The sequence below is a fragment of the Haematobia irritans genome, chromosome 4 (genome assembly GCF_050003625.1).
Source record: "Haematobia irritans isolate KBUSLIRL chromosome 4, ASM5000362v1, whole genome shotgun sequence".
NCBI classification, from domain to species: Eukaryota; Metazoa; Arthropoda; class Insecta; order Diptera; family Muscidae; genus Haematobia; species Haematobia irritans.
The window spans coordinates 153,662,034-153,685,094 of NC_134400.1; the positions used below are offsets into that span (position 1 = coordinate 153,662,034).

A 23,061-nucleotide genomic window follows, 5' to 3' on the forward strand; every position below is an offset into this window, starting at 1 on the left:
CCGATGTGGACCAATTTTTGCATGGTTGTTAAGGACTATATACAAAGATCATGTACCAAATTTCAGCCGGATTGGATGAAATTTGCTTCTCTTTGAGGTTCCGAAAGCCAACCCGGGGGATCGGTTTATATGGGGGCTATATATAATTATGGACCGATGTGGAACAATTTTTGCATGGTTGTTAGAGACCATATACTAACACTATGTACCAAATTTCAGCAGGATCGGATGAAATTTGCTTCTCTTAGAGGGTCTGAAAGCCAAATTTGGGGGTCCGTTTATATGGGGGCTATACGTAAAAGTGGACCGATATGGCCCATTTACAATGTCATCCGACCTACATCAATAACAACTACTTGTGATAAGTTTCAAGTCGATAGCTTGTTTCGTTCGGAAGTTAGCGTGATTTCAACAGACGGACGGACGGACATGCTCAGATCGACTCAGAATTTCACCACGACCCAGAATGTATATACTTTATGGGGTCTTAGAGCAATATTTTGATGTGTTACAAACGGAATGACAAAGTTAATATACCCCCCATCCTATGGTGGAGGGTATAAAAATTTAATTAAGAGAATCCTCTGTGTAGTTAAAATAAAGAACATCTTTGGGAGAAGATTGTTGGAAGTGATTTTAAATTTGTGCCTTTAAAAGAACTTCCAAATTTGTTTGCTGGGATGGTTGAATAGATCATCTTAATTTGTGAATATAAGTTCCTACCGTACATATCAGGGATGGAAAATACAATTTTTAAAAAAGTACAAAAAAGGTATTTTTTTGAGCGAAAAGGTACTTTTTACTAAATTTCAACAAAAATTTCACTGGAAGATTATTGTCAAGAGCTCCTTTAGACTGAATGTTAAAGAAAATAAAATTTTGACAAAACTTTCTATAGAAATAAAATTTTGACAAAATTTTCTATATAAATAAAATTTGGCAAAATTTTCTATGTAAATAAAATTTTGACAAAATATTCTATAGAAATTAAATTTTGCAAAAAAATTTGTATAGAAATAAAATTTTGCAAAAATTTTTTATAGAAATAAAAATTTTGCAAAAAATTTTCTATAGAAATAAAATTTTCCAAAAATTTCCTATTGAAATAAAACTTTTACAAAATGTTCAATTGAAATAAAATTTTGACAAAATTTTCTATAGAAAATCAATTTTGCAAAAATTTTATGTAGAAATAAAATTTTGACATTTTTTACCGAAATAAAAAATCGATAATATAGGATCGCATGCGTTATATTGAATTTTCGAAAACATTCTTGAAATTCAATAAAATCGTGTTTTCGACTATGGCTAAATCTAGATTTTCTTCCCGCATGAACTTGTCTGTTTTGCCATATTTGTAAAAGACTATTAGCAAATAAGATTGATAAAGACTTTCTCAAAATATTAAAATATTTTGTCAAAGATATTGTACCATAAATCTGATATCGACTCAAAAATGTCTACAACAAAGGTACTAAATCATTCGCGGGAGTACTACGTTACTGACCGGGGTGAAAAAGTATTGAAAAAAGTACTATAGTACTGCATTTTCCATCCCTGGTACATATTGTTCATGAGAAAATTTTTCTCATTGAGCCTTAAGAGAAATTTCACTCACGATCTCCACTTCAATAAATACCTACAACACGATTTATGATTGTGGTTAATATAAATTTAACTTGAATGAAAATTTATTAGAATTTTCTTCTGAGTCTATATTTCAAAGAAATGTCAAGTTTTTCTTATTAAAATTTGGCTAATATGGACCAATAATAAAAAGCAAAAAACTAAATTCAACTGCCTAGATTTATTTTTTACGTTTCTTTCTTGTTGAGGTCCTTTATGGTACATTACCACTTTAGTTATCGTTACAATTTTTTGTACCGAATATTTGGCATACGAAAACTATTATTCCGGAAGCGGAAATACCAGCAATTTATCGTTCGCATTATGAATTGTGAAATTTATCGCCACTGGCATGAACTCTTTGCTCCACATAGTAACCGCTTATGGCAGATGGGAGTATATGAATATGAGAGTGTGAATGGATATGTGATAAGTACCATGGATTACTCGATATATCAATTAAAAACATTTAAGCTCCAAAGAAATAAACCACATGGAATGAACTATGTATATTGAGTGTAAAGGGATGAGTCCTAAGCTTCCATAGGGGGGTTTTATAATGACCTATGAATGGATGCTCATGGAGGATTGCTTATAGTTTTACATCAATTATCAACAGATGCAAGATTCCAATAAATTGATGGAATGAAAAGCGTTTTGCATTGCTTCTCAAGTGGAGTGCATTGGAGTGCATTATATTCTCATACTGAAATAGATGACAATCTAAACCAATTGATCACATCATAATAATGTGCTTATTAATTTTACAGAACCACATGATGCTAGCACGCAATTAGTGAAGTCTAATAATTGAATACCAGATCATAAAATGTCAAATATTTCAATATATATATAAGAAATATTAATAAGCTATGTCACCATGAAGCTGACTGCATGAACCTATAGAAGATCTGTTCAATTAGTGATTTTATGCAATTTTGAGGACTACAAGAGCCCATTTTATCTAATTACTCGTTTACCCTAAACTACATAGTGCACTGAGCAGAAAGCATGTCCGGCCATCTATGTGTCAGACCGGGGACTTATCAGCCAACCTGTTATTAACGATCACATTCGTTTTATAAATGAAATTTTCAATTCCAGTTTGGGAGTATATAACATAAAAGGACTGTGTTTTAAGGGATAAAGCTTTCCAAAAGTTTCTCTCTATGTGCAAATGACTATAATAATTCCATCTTTCCAAAAAAAAATTATTCTAATTTTCGAAAAAAAAAATACAAAGTCTATATTCGTAGTATTAACGAAATGTATTTCATTAATATAACGAAAACACAAAATTGTCTTTTTACGGTTGATTTCATTGTATTAACGATCACTTTCGTTCTTATAACAAAAAAAAAAATTCGTTACATTAACGAAAAATATTCAACGAAGCCCGTTCGTTAATAGTACGAAGCATTTTTCTACCAGTGTAGAAACTAAATTTTAATCCATTATTTTTTCAGTTTTTTTCGTGTGCCGTAAAAAACAAGTAAGGAAAGTCTAAAGTCGGGCGGGGCCGACTATATTATACCCTTCACCACTATGTATATCAATAACATCTTAACACCTTCAAATTTGTTAGGAACTACATAAAGGTTTATATTCCCATATACAAATATTTAAATATGAACCGATTTTGACAAAATTTTTTAAATTTTCACAAAATGTCTGGACTTAAAATTTAAATTGGTTGAGGACCGGGACGGACCACAATGTTAGTAAAAAATATCGGAAATATTTAAATTGCATAAAATTTAGCAAATCTGCACTGATAGAAAAAGTTTCGTTATATTAACGAAATGTGTCGTTAAAAGTCAGCCAACGAAACAAATTCGTTAATACAACGAAATATTTCGTTATTATGACGAATTTTCTATTAATTAACGTAACGTTTCGTACTATTAACGAATATTTTCATTGTATTAATGAAAATTATTCGTTATATCAATGAAAATTTTTCGTTGGCTGAGTTTTAATGAAATTTTCTTTGTGTGTGCATTTATGATTTATAGGTCGATATATACTAATTAGAGTATAGGTAAATTTGAATAATTTTTACGAGTTTTCGACTTAACAGTGACGATTTTACAAGGAACATGTGGGTATTTTGGACATATTTGCTAAAATCGGAAGAACATATATATGGGGGCTTTGTCTAATTCTGAGCCGACTTTGATAAAATTTGGCACACATTGCTAAAATTTTAATTGAACGCTCAATGCAAAACTTCAAAATTTTCGAAATGAAACTTTGGCCTCCTTGGTCATATGAATCTAGATCGGGCGAAAGATATATATGGAAGTTATATCTAAATCTGAACCGATTTCAACCAAATTTGGCATGTGTTGCAAGAATTTTAGTCCTACTCTCTGTACAAAACTTCAAGTAAATTGGCGTGAAATTTTGACCTCTGGGGCCATATAAGTTCGTATCGGACGAAATATATCAAAATCCAATTTCAACTAAAGTTGGTATGCATAGTAAAAATGTTATTTCCATTTCCTGTGTACAATTTTAAGTAAATCGGAGGAAAATTTTGATCTACGGTGGTCATATGAGTAAATCGCACGACATATATATATGGGAGCTATATCTAAATCCGAACCAATTTTAACTAAATTCGGTACGCATATTTATAATGTTAATTCTACTCCCTGTGCAAAATTTCACGTAGCTCGGAGTAAACATTTGGCCTCTGGCGTCATAGGAGTGTAAAGCGGGCGAAAGCTATATATGGGAGCTATATCTAGATCTGAACCGACTTCCACCATATTCGGTGTGGACATTTATAATGTTAATTATACTCCCTGTGCAAAATTTCACGTAAATCGGAACAAAAGATTGGCCTCTGAGGCCATAGGAGTGTAAATCGGGCGAAAGCTATATATGAGAGCTATATCTGAATCTGAACCGATGTGAATGATATTTTGCATTTACGAGACTCAATAAAAATTCGCGATTATACGAAATTGGAAGAAGATCGGTTGATAAATACGTCATTTCTGACCAGATCGGTTATAAATATATATGACAGCTATATCTAAACCTGAGACGATATATATGGGAACTATATCTAAATCTGAACCGATTTCAACTAAATTTGGCACACATACAGATACTATTAAACGTACTCCATGTGCAAAATTGGAAGTAAGTCAGGACAAAACTCTGGCTTTTGAGGCCATATAAGCCCAAATCGGACGAAAGATATATATGGGAGCTATATCTAAATCTGAAACGATTGTAACCAAATTTGGCACACATAACGACAACATTAAACGTATCTCTCGTGCAAAAATTGAAGCAAGTCAGGGCAAAACACTGGATTTTGAGACCATATAAGTGCAAATCGGACGAAAGATATGCATGGGAGCTATATTTAAATCTGAACCGATTTCCATCAAATTTACCAAGCATTGGTAGAATGTCAATTCTACTCTCTGTGCAAAATTTCACGAAAATCAGTAGTAAACTTTGGCCTCTAAAGTCTAAATCGGACGAAAGATATATATGGGAGCTATATCTAAATCTGAACCGATTTGGATAATATTTTGCAAGTTTTTCTGATGTACGGAATTTAATGTACGGAATTTGAAGAACATCGGTTGATAAACACGCCAATTATAACCAGATCGGGGATAAATATATATGGCAGCTATATCTAAATCTGAACCGATTTTTTTCCAAAATCAATAGCGATTGTCTTTGTCCCAAAAAATGATCCTATGCCACATTTGAGGACGATCGGACTAAAACTGCGACCTGTACTTTGCGCACAAAAATACATGAACAGACAGACAGACAGACGGACATTGTTAAATCGACTCAGAATTTAATTCTAAGACGATCGGTATACTAAACGATGGGTGTCACACTTTTCCTTCTTGGCGTTACATACAAATGCACAAACTTATTATACCCTGTACCACAGTAGTGGTGAAGGGTATAAACATGTGAAAACGTGTTAACGAAGTATTAAATTTCAAAACTCAGAGCCGACTTCAAGTTGAAATTATGCTATGTTTCCAGTAAAAATCGTATTTAAAATAAAGTGTTAAAAGACATCTCCTACTCATTTTTGTTTTGTTATAAAGATGCAAAAAAGACAACAAATTTAAAGACATTTTCGTTAAATTTTGTAGGGGCAAAAGTCGCTAGCTCGTGTTTACCCACCAAAGTCATTCTTGTCTTTCTAATATTGTTGTTTATAATATTAGTGAAGAATAATATATTTATGTTATCCTATTTAATTATTGTTTTCTCTTATTTAAATTAAAAGAAAAGTCAATAGCATTTTCTTTAAAGTTAGATGTTTGCATTTAACGGAAAAGATGATAGGATAGCGCCATTAGGCAGTCATCTGTTTATGGCAACAGCTGTGTGTTGAGTGCATGGCGACTAGAGGTGTGCACGTGAGTAATATTTTACTCACGCACCCTCACGACGGAAAAATCTTACTCACGCACACTCACGACGGAAAAATCTTACTCACGCACACTCACGCACGATATTTTTTAGTAGGACTCACGCACTCACTCACGAAAAGAAAATTTGTATACACGCATGAAAATGTCGTGACTCACGAAAAATGTCGTGACTAACGAAAAATATCGTGAATCACGAAAAATGTCGTGACTCACGAATAGTTTTATGAGTAATTTACCTTACGGACATGTCTGCAAACATGAGTATGATTAAAATGGAGAGCGTTATTTAACTTTTAACATCTCAGGTGTCACTAAAATTGTAAATAAATTCAAATTTATGTCCCTGGGCGGGATTATTTTCGTGAGCGTATTTTTCCGAAATTTGTTACTCACGCACACTCACGAAGAAATTATTTTCGTGACTCAGGCTCACGCACGACATTCATTTTGTTAATCACGCACACTCACTCGTTTCCATCAGCGTGAGTCACGAAAACTTTCGTGAGTCACGACCAGGACTGTGGAGCCGGAGTCGGAGTCTTGGAGTCGGAGTCTGAAGATTTTGCTGGAGTCGAAGTAAGACACTTCACATTTTTGTAACTAAGCAAGTTTTTACGCAAATTAGTTTCCATTGCGGTATTCATTCGATCAATGTACAGCATGATTGTAAATGAAAATCAACTTCCAATTACGGCTATCTTTTTATGTTTCGTAGAATGTTAGACTAGCAGATGGGCTGGATCGATCCATTTTAATGCCCATATCAATTTATTTGAAATATTTCGAACAATCGACATTAATTTTATTTTAAGGCCATATACATATGTGGAATATTGACAGAAAATTTTTTCAAAGTTGTTTTTATAGAAAATTTTGTCAAAATTTTATTTCTATAAAAAATTAATTCAAAATTTTATTACTATAGAAATATTTTTTTATAGAAAATTTTGGCAAAATTTTATTTCTATAGAAAATTGAGTCAAAATTTCGTTTCTATAGAATGTTTTGCAAAATTTTATTTCTATAGAAAATTTTGTTTGTTACACAAACATTTTTTCAAAATTTTATCTCTATTGATAATTTTATTTCTATAAAAATTTAAGTCAAAAGTTAATTTCTATAGAAAAATTTGCCACAATTTTATAGTAATAGATTTTTTTATTAGAATATTTGGCCAAAATTGTATTTCTATAGAAAATGTTGTCAAAATTTTATTTCTATAGAAAATTTTGTCAAAATTTTGTTCCTGTAGAATATTTTGCAGAATTTTATTTACTACACAAAAATTGTTCTAAAATTGTATTTTTATTGATAATTTTTTCAAAATTTTATTTCTATAAGAAAAAATTGTCAAATTTTATTTCATAGCAAATTTTCTCAATTTTATTCTTGTCAAATTTTATTTCATAGCAAATTTTCTCAATTTTATTCTTGCTGATGCTCACTGATACTCAAAATTTTATTACTATAGAAATATTTTTTTTATATAAAATTTAGTCAACATTTTATTTCTATAGAAAATTTAGTCAAAATTTTGTTTGTATAGAATATTTTGCAAAATTTTATTTCTATAGAAAATTTTGTTTGCTACACAATTTTTTTAATTGTATTTCAATTGATAATTTTTTCAAACTTTTATTTCTATTAAAAATTTTGCCAAATTTTATTTCTATAAAAATTTTATTCAAAATTTTATTTCTATATATTTGGTCAAAATTTGATTTCTATAGACAATTTTGCCAAAATTTTATTTCTATAGAAAATATTGTCAAAATTTTATTTACTAGACAAAAATTTTTCCAAAATTGTATTCAGTGAGCATACAATTTTGGAAAAATTGCTGCTAAGTCGAAAACTTGTAGAAATGACTCAAATTTTCAAATTTTTGAATGAATGAATCATAAATGCATTTTTGCGAAATTGTCTAAACAATTATAAATATTTCCCAAATATTGCCCGAGTTTTGTAGAAGTCTGATTTGAGATTTTATCAAAATGTAGATCTAAATACAAAGTTGTGTTGTTGTGTTGTTGTATATTATAATTGGCCCGCCCGACTTTAGACTTTTCTTGCATTTTTATTTTTCGTTAAAATTGTGTTACGTCCCATAACGTTAGATTTAAATTTTATGCACATAGATTTTGTAGAAGTATATACAATTTTGTCTAAATCGATTCAGATTCAAATTCATGCATATGGAAATGTAAACCTTTATATAGCTCGCAACAAATTTAAAGGATTTGAGATAGTATCAATAATTTTGGTCCACAAATACATATACTATTGGTTTCTTCTCATATTATGATGGGTATTTTATATCATTATTTTATTTATTAAACTAAAACCTTATTTATTAAATTAAAACCTAAATTTGAAATATAGAGTTCAATTGGCATCTAATGTGAAATTAAGACCTTTTTTTGCACACATAAATAAATGCGATACTTTATATCGATCCACTTACGGTACCCCCACAATAGAACTACAAATTAGTGGTATTAAAATAAGATTTAGTTATATTACCCGGAGTCGACTCCGGAGTCGGAGTCGGAGTCCAGCTGATGAAAAATGCTGGAGTCGGAGTCGAGCAAAATTGGCTCGACTCCACAGCCCTGGTCACGACAATTTCGTGTCACGTACACACCTCTAATGGCGACCGACCGCGGCTATAAAAGGAGTAGCGAGACAAGAAATTTGGCAGTTGGTTGGCGATCGCCAAAGAGGTAAGAACTAATTTTAGTTGTTGCGGAGTAAATCTCAGCTTCAAATAAGATTAATCCAGACCCCAAAAGAGGATCTTCCACCCAGCGTAGCTCGACCAGCGAAGTATAATCTTCGTCTGTCACCCTTCCCCTTCTCGTGCAGCGAAGTATAATCTTCGTCTGTCACCCCTCTCCTCCTCATCCTTGTGCAGCGAAGTATAATCTTCGTCTGTCACCCTCTCCACCCCCATCCCTTCATCATCGAACTTCGCGCCGCTGATCTGCAACCCCTGACCTTGGAAAACGTGCCCGTACATCCACACGACCGCTCCCATTCCCCAGAGGAGCCACTAACAGGTTGGCTGATAAGTCCCCGGTCTGACACATAGATGGCTTGGCTAGTATTAAATGCATATTATTTTTATATAGTACCAACCTTCAAATGATTCGTGTCAAAATTTGACGTAAGTCAATTAGTTTGTGAGATAGAGCGTCTTTTGTGAAGCAACTTTTGTTATTGTGAAAAAAATGGAAAAAAGGAATTTCGTGTTTTGATAAAATACTCTTTTCTGAAGGGGAAAAATACGGTGGAAGCAAAAACTTGGCTTGATAATGAGTTTCCGGACTCTGCGTGTTGAAATGAGCACTGAGGACGGTGAACGCAGTGGACGCCCGAAAGAGGTGGTTATCGACGAAAACATCAAAAAAATCCACAAAATGATTTTGAATGACCTTAAAATGAAGTTGATCGAGATAGCAGAGGCCTTAAAAATATCAAAGGAACGTGTTGGTCATATCATTCATCAATATTTGGATATGCGGAAGCTCTGTGAAAAATGGGTGCCGCGCGAGCTCACATTTGATATTTTGCAAGTTTTTCGAGACTCATAAAATATTCGGATGTGCGGAATTTGAGGAAGATCGGTTGATATACACGCCAATTATGACCAGATCGGTGAAAAATATATATGGCTGCTATATCTAAAAATGAACCGCTTTTTTCCAAAACAATAGGGATCGTCTTTGAGCCGAAACAGGACACTAAACCTAATTTTAGGACAATCGGACTAAAACTGCGAGCTGCACTTTGCACACAAAAATATATCAACAGACAGACAGATGGACATCGCTAAATCGACTCAGAATTTAATTCTAAGCCGATCCGTATACTAAAAGGTTGGTCTATGATTACTCCTTCGTGGCGTTACATACAAATGCACAAACTTATTATACCCTGTACCACAGTAGTGGTGAAGGGTATAAATATGGGAAAGATTTAAATATGAAGCAATTTTAAGGAAACTTCACAAACTTTTATTTATGATTTATCACTCGATATATATGTATTAGAAGTAGAGGAAAATTAGAGTAATTTTTACAACTTTTCGAGTAAGCAGAGGCGATTTTAAAAGGGAAATGTTCGTATTTTGACCATTTTTGTCGAAATCAGAAAAACATATTTATGGGAGCTATACCTAAATCTGAACCGATTTCAACCAAATTTGGAACGCATAGCAACAATGCTTATTATACTTCCTGTGCAAAATTTCAACTAAATCGCAGTAAAAAATTGGCCTCTGTGGTCACATGAGTGTAAATCCGGCGAAAGCTATATATGGGAGCTATATAAAATCTGAACCGATTTCAATCAAATTTGGCACACTTGACTACACTACTAGTTGTACTCCTAGTGCAAAATGTCAATCAAATTGGGCCAAATCTCTGGCTTCTAGTAGCATATTAGTCCATATCGGGCGAAATATATGGGAGCTATATCTAAGTCTGAACCGATTTCAATAAAATTTAGCACACTTGACTACACTACTAATTGTACTCCATGTGCAAAATTTCAACCAAATTGGGCCTAAACTCTGGCTTCTGGGGCCATATAAGTCCATATCGGGCAAAAGATATATATGGGAGCTATATCTAAATCTGAACCGATTTCAATTATATTTTGTACACTCGACTATACTACCAATTGTACTCCTCGTGCAAAATTTCAAGCAAATCGGGACAAAACTCTGGCTTGTGGATCCATATAAGTGCATATCGGGCGAAATATATATATGGGAGCTATATCTAAATCTGAACCGATTTCTTCCAAAATCAATAGGGTTCTATTCTGACCCAAATTAGGAACATGTGCCAAATTTGAAGGCGATTGGACTTAAATTGCGACCTAGACTTTGATCACAAAAATGTGTTCACAGACAGACGGACGGAAGGACGGACGGACGGACAGACGGGCATGGTTATATCCACTCAGGGACCCATCCTGAGCATTATTGCCAAAGACACCATGTGTCTATCTCGTCTCCTTCTGGGTGTTACAAACATATGCACTAACTTATAATACCCTGTTCCACAGTGTGGCGCAGGGTATAAAAAGCTTCAAATATAGGCTAAGACTAATTTTGAAGATTTAGCATTTTTGGTTTAATGTTTTTTTTTTCTTTTTTGGAATTAAGAAAACATTTTTACTTTGAGGTATCCGCTATAGTTTGGATTTTTAAACTGGCATTTGTTTGTACGTGAATAGCTTTATAATATACTGCGAAAAGAACAAGAAAATTCGATAAATGAGACCTGAATCCTAATTTTTATTTTATTGATCCTAGATTTAAGGTCAGATAGGTCGCTAAAAACGTCTTTATTTGAAAGAAGTTGCACCTCTGGCTCGGAATCAATACCAAAATCCTTAAGAGAAAGTCAAAATCTTTGGCTTTGGATAGTTAAATGAACTAAAAAACGGAAAAAAGTTATACACAAATGAAACATAAAAATTTATTAATTTCGTAATTCTCACAAAATAGTTAATTATTTCCTTAAATCTGTAAATTTTACTACAAATGCACCCATATTGACATTCTTGCAATTTTGAATTACAATTTATTTCTTCAAACTACAAAGACTATAACAAGTGAAACAAGTACATACGGCCGCAAGTTCGGCCAGGCCGAATCTTATGTACCCACCACCATGGATTGCGTAGAAACTTCTACGAAAGACTGTGATTTAGTCCATACATGGTATATATTAGACAAAAAAGTTATGTATAGTTAAGTCTACAAATAATTACGAATCGATATGAACTTTTTGTACGTAGAGAGCCAGAATTGAAATATGGGGGTCGCTTATATGGGGGCTATATACAATTATGAACTTGATATGGACCAATTTTTGTGTGATTGGGGATCGAATTATCTGAGGGCCATATATAACTATAGACCGATATGGACCTAGTTAGGCATGGTTGTTAACGACCATATACTAGCACAATGTACCAAATTTCAACTCACTCGGATGAAATTTGCTCCTCCAAGAGGTTCCAAAACCAAATCTCGGGATCGGTTTATATGGGGCTATGTACGATTATGGACTGATATGGACCACTTTTGGCATGGTTGTTAAATATCATATACTACCACCACGTACCAAATTTAAAGCAGATCGGATGAATTGTGCTTCTCCAAAATGCACCGGAGGTCAAATCTGGGGATCGGTTTATATGGGAGCTATATATAATTATGGACTGATAGGAACCAATTCCTGCATGGTTGTTGGATACCATATACTAACATCACGTACCAAATTTCAACCGAATGGCAAGAATTTTGCTCTTCCAAGGGGCTCTGGAGGTCAAATCTGGGGATCGGTTTATGTGGGGCCTATATATAATTATGGACCGATATCGACCAATTTTTGCATAGGAGTTTGATGCCATATGTTAACACCACATACCAAATTTCAACTGAATCAGATGAATTTTGGTCTTCCAAGAGGTTCCGGAGATCAAATCTGGTGATCGGTTTATATGGGGGCTATATATAATTATGAACCGATGTGGACCAATTTTTGCATGGTTGTTATAGACCATATACTAACATCACGTACAAAATTTCAGCCGGATCGGATGAAATTTGCTTCTCTTAGCGGCCTCGCAAGCCAAATCGGGGGATCGGTTTATATGGGGGCTATATATAATTATGGACCGATGTCGACCAATTTTTGCATGGTTGTTAGAGACCATATACTAACACTATGTACCAAATTTCAGCCGGATCGGATGAAATTTGCTTCTCTTAGAGGCCTCGCAAGCCAAATCGGGGGATCGGTTTATATGGGGGCTATATATAATTATTGACCGATGTGGACCAATTTTTGCATGGTTGTTAGAGACCATATACTGACACCATGTACCAAATTTCAGCCGGATCGGATGAAATTTGCTTCTCTTAGGGGCCTCGCAAGCCAAATCGGGGGATCGGTTTATATGGGGGCTATATGTAATTATGGACCGATGTGGACCAATTTTTGCATGGTTGTTAGAGACTATATACTAACATCATGTACCAAATTTCAGCCGGATCGGATGAAATTTGCTTCTCTTAGAGGCCTCGCAAGCCAAATTTTGGGGTCCGTTTATATGGGGGCTATACGTAAAAGTGGACCGATATGGCCCATTTGCAATACCATCCGACCTACATCAATAACAACTACTTGTGCCAAGTTTCAAGTCGATAGCTTGTTTCGTTCGGAAGTTAGTGTGATTTCAACAGACGGACGGACGGACGGACACGCTCAGATCGACTCAGAATTTCACCACGACCCAGAATATATGTACTTTATGGGGTCTTAGAGCAATATTTCGATGTGTTACAAACGGAATGACAAAGTTAATATACCCCCATCCTATGGTGGTGGGTATAAAAATTAATTATGTCCAATAAATTTTCTTGAATTTGTCGAAAAATATTTACTTATTTTTATGATGTCGGCATGATGTCAACGATTATAATAAAGTTTAGTTAAATTTTTTTTTTAATAATCTAAATTTTCCAAAAATTAACCAAAATTTTTCTTCCTGGTCGGTGGGTAGTTTTTTCAGTGTGGGTATGCTTTTTCAGTTTACACGCAGTGAAGAAACATGATTGTCGCGAACATATTCGAAGAGCAAAATAATATGATAGGAGCTATTTTTGCGGCGACCATGTAACATTTTCACCATGTTGGCTCAGTGAACATGGTTCTAAGAAAAATAAAATTGTCTTCATCTAAATTGTTATTATTATGATAAAAAGAATTTTGTTTGAATCAAAAGACAATGGTCACGATGTAAAACGTCAAAAATGGTTTTCTTCCAGTTAAAAGAACATTGTCACAACGTAAAATGCTTTGATCTTTATGAAAAAACTTTTTTTCTATAACTTTTTTTCTATATCTAAATCTGAACCGATTTTTTTCAAAATCAATAGCGATTGTCTTTGAGTCAATTAAAACCTATGTGCCAAATTTGAGGACGATCAGACTTAAACTGCGAGCTGTACTTTGCACACAAAATTAGTTATACAGACAGACGGACAGACACACAGACAGACAGACGGATATCGCTAAATCGACTCAGAATTTAATTCTACACTGTTAGAAAAATATGTTTTTTATATGTTCCGATATAAACAAAATGTGTTTCGGGCACAATTTTTAAACACAATATATTTAAGTGCAAACATGTAATGTTCCTTAAATAACTCTAAATGTTTGGGACACATATGTTGTATGTTAGAACATATTATGTTTGGGGCATGAATGTTTCATAAAAATAATATGTGTGAATGTAAACATATATACATTTACAAATTTCGAGTAAACATATATATGTTGTGATATTTTATTCAGAGAGCGACAGAGAGAGAGAGAGAGAGAGTATAGAGAAAGAAATAGAGATGGAAACCGGGAGGGTTGACGAAAGATATCAACATAACACAGCGAGAGACTCAAAAGAGAGCAACTTCTGTGAAACCGCTTGTATGTTGTTTCGGAAAACTGTTTTATGATAAGGCAATAAATTTGATATGCTTAAGTCTAAATATTATTAAGTTTAAATATTAGTAGAGTAAAGAGAATAAACATTCGGAACCAAGAGAATAGACATTTGGAAAAAAAACAACACGTGTTTTCGCCTTGAGAGCAGCATTTTATGTATGTGTGAACATGTGTTTTGTTTATCATTTTTGCATTATGGGCAAAATTTTTTTCTTGGTTCCAAGAACTAAAAAATTTCGTGGAAAGCATATACTATTTTTGGTCTCAAAATGCTTCCAAACATACAATATGTTCACATAACACAAACATATTAATGTTTCGGCAGTATCCAATAATATATATGCTTCCTGCAAAATATGTTTGGGACATATGTTAGAGAAGCGATTTTTTTTTTGAGGGTGTAAGACGATCGGTATACTAAACGATGGGTCTCAGACTTTTCCTTCTTGCCGTTACATACAAATGCACAAACTTATTATAGCCTGTACCACAGTAGTGGTGAAGGGTATAAATAAACATGTCGATTTTTATACCCTTCACCACTACTGTGGTACAGGGTATAATAAGTTTGTGCATTTGTATGTAACGCCAAGAAGGAGTAATCATAGATAAATTCTGAGTCGATTTAGCGACGTCCGTCTGTCTGCCTGTTGATGTATTTTTGTGTGCAAAGTACAGCTCGCAGTTTTAGTCCGATTGTCCTAAAATTTGGTACAGGGTCCTGTTTCGGCTCAAAGACGATCCCTATTGATTTTGGAAAAAATCGGTTCAGATTTAGATATAGCTCCCATATATAGCTTTCGCCCGATTTACACTCATTTGCCCACAGAGGCCAATTTTTTGCTCCGATTTAGTTGAAATTTTGCACAGGGAGTAGAATTAACATTGTTGCTATGCGTGCCAAATTAGGTTGAAATCGGTTCATATTTAGATATAGTTCCCATATATATGTTTTTCTGCTTTGGACAAAAATTGTCAAAATACCAACATTTTCCTTATAAAATCGCCACTGCTTAGTCGAAAAGTTGTAAAAATTACTCTAATTTTCCTAAACTTCTAATACATATATATCGAGCGATAAATCATAAATAAACTTTTGCGAAGATTGCTTCAGATTTAAATGTTTCCCATATTTATTATACCCTTCACCACTACTGTGGTACAGGGTATAATAAGTTTGTGCATTTGTATGTAACGCCAAGAAATAATTGTCATAGACCCATCTTTTAGTATACCGATCGGCTTAGAATTCTGAGTCGATTTAGCGATGTCCGTCTGTCTGTCCGTCTGTCTGTCTGTCTGTCTGTCTGTCTGTTGATGTATTTTTGTGTGCAAAGTACAGCTCGCAGTTTTAGTCCGATTGTCCTAAAATTTGGTATAGGGTCCTTGTTGAAAATAAAACCAAGTTTTAAGAGCAATACGACTTCGTTGAGCCTTCGGTAAGCTTTAAAATTCTGAAAACGAAGTTTTTATTTATTTGATAGTTCAATGATTATTCAAATTATACCTTAGTTTTCTTTCTTAACAAATTTAAATATTTTGTTGCGCAACACCGCCTGAGGTTACAATGGGTAAAGCTAATGAAGCGGATATATTAAAAAAGGGGTATGCAATTTAGTACAAGTATGATAATCAGATGTTACAGCGTTGTAAATGCTTGAGCAGTGGTGTGCTTTTGTTTGGTACTTGATACGGTCGATAACAATTCTCCCCCCGGTAAGATTTTAAAAATCTTACCTCAAATTCAAACCGATATCAAGCACTGCTAATTTTGCAGCTGGGCGCTCTATCTCTCCATTAATAGTCTTGACTTTTGCCCTTCTCACCTGCCCGTCTTTTGCTGTTATTACTTCAATAACTCTTCCCTTTATCCATGAATTTCTCTCAGCGTTTTCGTCAACAACAAGAACTATATCTCCAACTTCAATCGGCTTGACCTTTTCAAACCATTTGTTCCTCCTAGTCAATGTTGGGATCATTTCTTTTACCCATCGACGCCAGAATAAATTAGCAAATATTTCGCTTTGTTTGAGACACATCCTATGGTCTAGATCTTCCGAGCTACAAAATGGTTTCGACCCATTTGAGCTACCTAGTAAGAAGTGATTCGGTGTAATTGCTTCTTCATCCTGAGTTTCTAGCGAGACGTAAGTAAGAGGGCGCGAGTTTATTATAAGCTCGACTTCCATCAAAGCACAACGTAGACTTTCTTCACAAAATTTGTGTGACGGTGATATTTTATAAAGAATTGTTTTTATGGACCTTATCAGCCGCTCCCACGCTCCCCCCATATGAGGAGCTGCGGGAGGATTAAACCTCCAGGTTATTCCCTTAAAACTCAAGGCACTCTGCACATCGTTATAATTTATTTTTTCCAACTCTTGTTTGAGAAATCTTTCGGCGCCTCGAAAATTTGTTCCATTATCACTATAAATTTCGGAAGGTGTACCTCGCCTTGCCATAAAATTCCTCAAACACATAAGGAAAGAATCAGTAGTTAGGGTGTGTGCTATTTCAATATGTATAGCTCTGATGGTTAGGCAAGTGAATATAACACCCCAACGCTTTAATGATTTCCGGCCAGATACTATTGAAATAGGACCAAAATAGTCCACACCCACAAATGTGAACGGTCTCTGATATGCACCTAGACGAGCTGGAGGCAAAGGAGCTATTTGAGGTGAAACTGGTTTAGCTAAATCATTTTTACATTTTTGACAACCTCTCCTAGTGGTTTTATAAAGGACTCTCAGTCTTGTTATAAAATACTGTTGCCGTATTTCATTTATTACAGTTTCATGGTTTAGGTGGTGATAAGATTCATGATAGTGTAACACAATGAGACGTGTAACATGGTGGTTCCACGGTAGAATAATGGGATCTTTTTGAACCCCACATAATTCCTTTGCATATTGTGCTCTATTTTTCACTCTTATGACCCCATTCGAATCCATAAAAACATGCAGTCCAACAAATGCTCCCTTCGTAACTTTTCCCACTTGTGTTGCAGCATACTCATCCGGGAAACAGGACAGTTGAACATTTTTATAGATAAAATTTTTTGCCTTATTTATATGGACCACGTTGTATCGTATACTATTTTCATTTTTTACTTTCAAATATAAATAATCGAAAATCTGATACCAGTTAGCGATAGCACGACAAAGTCTAAACCAACTAGAAAAATAGTCGAAGTTGATCACAATAGAAACATTTTTCCTCGAGTGTATGTTTAAATAGCGTGGGCGTAGTTCGGTCATATCCAACTCGGCATCTGTAGCATTATGTGGCCACTTCGACTCCTCCTTTTTTAGCCATAATGGGCCCTCGAACCACTCCTTGTAGTTATAAGTTGGTGGTTTGTATTTTGTGGCAAGGTCGGCTATATTATTATTTGACGGCACCCATCTCCAATTGGCAATATCTGTATACTTTAATATTTCTGCCACACGGAACATCACAAATTGTTTATATTTCCGTGGGTCTCCAACGAGCCAATTTAGAACCGTTTTTGAATCTGTCCACATAACCCTTTGTTCTATTTGTATCCCATGACATTCTACAGTCTTCATTAGCCTCGTTCCTATTACTGCAGCCTGCAATTCTAATCGTGGGATGGACATTGGTTGAAGGGGCGCCACCTTCGATTTTGACGCTACTAATCGTATATCAACTTTGCCTTCAAACTCAATTCGGAAATAACACACGGCCGCAAATGCTTCCTCGCTAGCATCGACAAATGTGTGTAGTTGGACTACACAATTTGGACTTTGCAGGTAGTGTGAATAGCATCGAGGAATTTCAATTCTTGTTATTATTGGTAGACACTGCAACCATTTCTTCCATTTTTCGAAAAGTTCGCTTGTAAGAGGCTGGTCCCATTCTATTCCGCAACGCCATATTTCTTGCAAGATGATTTTTAAATACGACATGAAGCATGAGACAAATCCCAACGGATCAAAAACAGACATTAGTACCTGAAGTACCTCCCTTTTTGTCGGAACAATGTCATCGACAAGGACCGGTCGATTAAGGCGTACAAATTTTAAATTGATTTTAAAGACGTCGGTTTTTGGTTCCCAGTATAAACCGAGGATTTTATTGCATTGATTTATGCCGACTTCTACCTCAAAAGTTTTGCTCTCGCATCCACTGGGTTCCCCTAGAGCTTGCAGAACCTCCGTAGAGTTGGAGGCCCAGTTTCGCATATGAAACCCTCCTCTCTTATGGACCTCTCGAACGCCTAAAGCTAAATCTATAGCTTCGTTAACAGTGTTTGTAGAGTCAATGTAATCATCGACATAGTGCTGATTTTTTATAGCGTTTAAAATTGTCGGGATTTCTTGGCAATGAATTTCTGCGTTTTTGTTTCTGATAAAATGAGAAATGAATGGAGAACAAGAAGCCCCAAATGTGAGTACATCTAATTGGTAGACATCAATTGTATCGTTTTCACCCCACCATAAAAAACGTTGTGCGCATGCATCTTCTTCTTGAACCTTAATGCGGTGGAACATCTCTGCAATGTCTCCACATATCGCCACAGCGCCAATTCTAAACTTATATAATATTTGCATTAGAGGAATGAGTAGATCTGGTCCTTTAAGGAGAAAATCATTTAAAGCAACGTTCCCAGATTTGGCAGCCGCGTCCCACACTAATCTCACCTTGTTCGGCTTTTGAGGGTTTTTAACAATGAATGTAGGCAGATACCATATCTTTCCACCCTGTTGTTCGGCGGCACTTTTTGAAAGCTTACGGGCATATTTCTTTTCCAACAGGTTTGAAATTTGTTGTTGTAATTCATTAGCCAAAGATGAGTCTCGCAAAATTCTACGTTTCAAGCAATCTAATCGTTTCATAGCTGTTTTTAAACTCGGTGGTAACACTAACCCGTCATTTTTCCACAAGAGCCCTACTTCGTATCGACCATCTTTAAACGAACATGTGTTCTCAATAATGTCAATAGCGCGTTGGTCCTCCTTCGAATTTGGCATTGCTTCGGGGGGTAAAATACCAATATTTTCGTCAGAAAAAAACGCCTTTACCAAATCATGTAATATTATGTCACTTCCGCAAACACATTTGTGTATATTCAGGTTGAACACTCTTTTCTGTGTTCCTCCAAAGATTGTCCAACCCAATCGCGTTTTGGAGGCAACGGGCTGATTCCAGCCGCCCTCGCGTACTTTCATGGAAGCTATTAAGTTTGGATTGTTAACCCCAATAATCATGGAGGGCACAGCATTTGCGTAACCTATAAGTGGTATATCTCGAAGATACGAATACTTTTCCTTTATGTTTTCAACGTTTATTGACTCTGCTGCCAAATTGAGGTTTTTAACTGTATGGACATTTTTAATAGGAAATATTTTGGCATTTTTATGAGTCGACGATATTTTCAAATCAAATTTTCTAGAACTATCTTCGAGACGTGATACATCCCCAGTCCAACGTATGCAAAGAGGGTCAATAGTACCGCGGACCCCCAACATGTTAGCAACATTCTCTTCAAGCAAAGTCAACGTTGAACCGTCGTCCATTAGGGCATATATTGATATGGATTTATTATCGTGATGAAGAGTGACGGGTACAATACGAAAATAGGACTCACCTTCTTTGTTTGTATGGTTATTAAGTGTAGTTACCGTCTTCTCCAGTAGTCCGACATCACTGTGCAATAGAGGGTTGTGTTGAACAGTGCAACCACTTACACCGCACTGCTTTCGAAACCAACAATGTCCCCTGTGCTTGCAAAGGCATATGCGACATAGGTGGTTGGTTTTTACAATGTTCCACCTATCGGCAACTTCGAAGGCTTGAAATTGATCGCAGTCGGCAATTTTGTGATTTTCCTCACACACAATGCAGTTGACTCGTTTCTTGTTTAATGGTGAGTTTATATGGGCATTTAGGCGGGTTTCCTTTCTCGATGAGCGTTTATCGCCAAGGCTGTCGAATACAGGAACCGTAACTTTGCATGTGGCTTCAGCAACGTCATACAACCAGTTGGAAAAGTCCACTAATGTTGGACGTGTGATGTTTTTAGAATGAATTGCCCACTGAAATATGGTATCGGGTGGAAGCTTTTCAACTAATTCCTGCAAAAGAGTTGGATTTATCAAAAAATCGTCCAATTTAGATGCGCGAATGGTAGCACATATGTTTTTAACAGCAAACCCGAATTCTATCAGAGCGTCGAGTTTACCTTTGGGTATATTCATTTTACGTACTTCGTCAATAAGATTTCTTACGACACATTCCGGCCTACCAAAATACATTTTCAGAGTACGTATTATGTCTGGAACCATCTCAGGTAACATTAAACAATTCCTCACTGCGTCCCGAGCCTTACCGTGTAAACATTTTTGGAGTCGTATTAGATTTTCATCGTTGCCATAACCGGCTATGTTAGTGCTTTGTTCAAAGGCACTTATAAATATGGGCCATTCTCTTGGGTCCCCATTAAATGGTGGAAGATCTTTTGAAATGCATTGCCGAGCCATGATTTGCGTTGTGGTTAAATTACACTCTGTACGTGAATTACTAAAATTGGAAGAATTCGCGTTTTGACAACCGGCTATGGTGTAGGTGTTGTTATTATTATTATTTGTTTTGTTTTGATTACTTCCATTGAGAATGTTCGCTCCATTCTCCTTCTGTGGCACTTCTACAATTGGTTGTGGAAAGAGGGTTGGAGGGGAAGAAGTTTTATTTTGAATTCGCTGAATAACTGTGCTTTGGCACTGTGGCTGATGTATGAGCGAATGAATATCAGCTCTGTAGCTATCACTCAAGTTTGAGTGAGGGTTGTGTAAACCTCTGTCAGCGTCAGCGTTTTGTTGAATTATTGGGCTCTCTTGCGTAGAGGCATAATTATTAAAGAGAGTCGTGGTGTGTTCAATATCGTTGTTCAATTCTTCATCGTTTGACTGCAGCAACTCATACTTACGTCTCAGAAACTCTTCTCTTAAACGGAACTCTTCTTCAAGCATTTTAAGTTGGAGTTGTTTTTTTATACTTATATGAGAGTTAATATCTTTCATGACTGAACCAGTACGGAGAGGTGAGTTTTGGCGAGTTGATGAAGAGCCAGCAATTTCGTTGTTGGTTTCATCATGTTGACTTGCTGCGGCTATTCCAGCAAATTGGACAGAATGGGTTTCTTGTGATTTGTTGGTATTCAATAGGGAGTTTTGCTGTATGCTTTGACAGCAAAACTCACAAAGCCATTGACAGATATCAGATTCTTCGTCTAAGTCGCAGCAACTATAATGATAAATGGTGTTACATTTAGAGCAGCCTATCATATTTCCATCATCGGGATCGGAGCACAAGGTACACCGGGCACTCAAAGTTGCGTTGTGTTGCGCCATATTTCCAGTTAAGAATTTTAAAGAAATGTTGAAAATAAAACCAAGTTTTAAGAGCAATACGACTTCGTTGAGCCTTCGGTAAGCTTTAAAATTCTGAAAACGAAGTTTTTATTTATTTGATAGTTCAATGATTATTCAAATTATACCTTAGTTTTCTTTCTTAACAAATTTAAATATTTTGTTGCGCAACACCGCCTGAGGTTACAATGGGTAAAGCTAATGAAGCGGATATATTAAAAAAGGGGTATGCAATTTAGTACAAGTATGATAATCAGATGTTACAGCGTTGTAAATGCTTGAGCAGTGGTGTGCTTTTGTTTGGTACTTGATACGGTCGATAACAGTCCTGTTTCGGCTCAAAGACGATCCCTATTGATTTTGGAAAAAATCGGCTCAGATTTAGATATAGCTGCCATATATATTTTTCACCGATCTGGTCATAATTGGCGTGTATATCAACCGATCTTCCTCAAATTCCGTACATCCGAATATTTTATGAGTCTCGAAAAACCTGCAAAATATCAGCAAAATCGGTTCAGATTTAGATATAGCTCCCATATATAGCTTTCGCCCGATTTACACTCATTTGCCCACAGAGGCCAATTTTTTGCTCCGATTTAGTTGAAATTTTGCATAGGGAGTAGAATTAGCGTTGTAACTATGCGTGCAAAATTTGCTTGAAATCGGTTCAGATTTGGATATATCTCCCATATAAAGCTTTCGCCCGATTTACACTCATATGACCACAGAGGCCAATTTTTAACTCCGATTTAGTTGAAATTTTGCACAGGGAGTAGAATTGGCATTGTAGCTATGCGTGCCAAGTTTGGTTGAAATCGGTTCAGATTTAGATATAGCTCCCATATATATGTTCTTCCGATTTCGACAAAAATGGTCAAAATACCAACATTTTCCTTGTAAAATCGCCACTGCTTAGTCGAAAAGTTGTAAAAATGACTATAATTTTCCTAAACTTCTAATACATATATATCGAGCGATAAATCAAAAATAAACTTTTTCGAAGTTTCCTTAAAATTGCTTCAGATTTAAACGTTTCCCATATTTTTTGACTAACATTGTGTTCCACCCTAGTGCATTAGC

General features: G+C 35.3%; 1 protein-coding gene across 1 annotated transcript in view; it reads right to left on the bottom strand.

Moving 5' to 3' along the window:
* Nucleotides 1-21,960, bottom strand: part of LOC142235829 (uncharacterized) — a 39,168-nt gene extending 17,208 nt beyond the window's left edge. The window contains exon 1 of the mRNA XM_075307086.1: nt 16,322-21,960. Within this exon, the coding sequence (XP_075163201.1) occupies nt 16,322-21,960 (5,639 nt within the window). The remainder of the gene's footprint in view (nt 1-16,321) is intronic.
* Nucleotides 21,961-23,061: the final 1,101 nt, after the last annotated feature.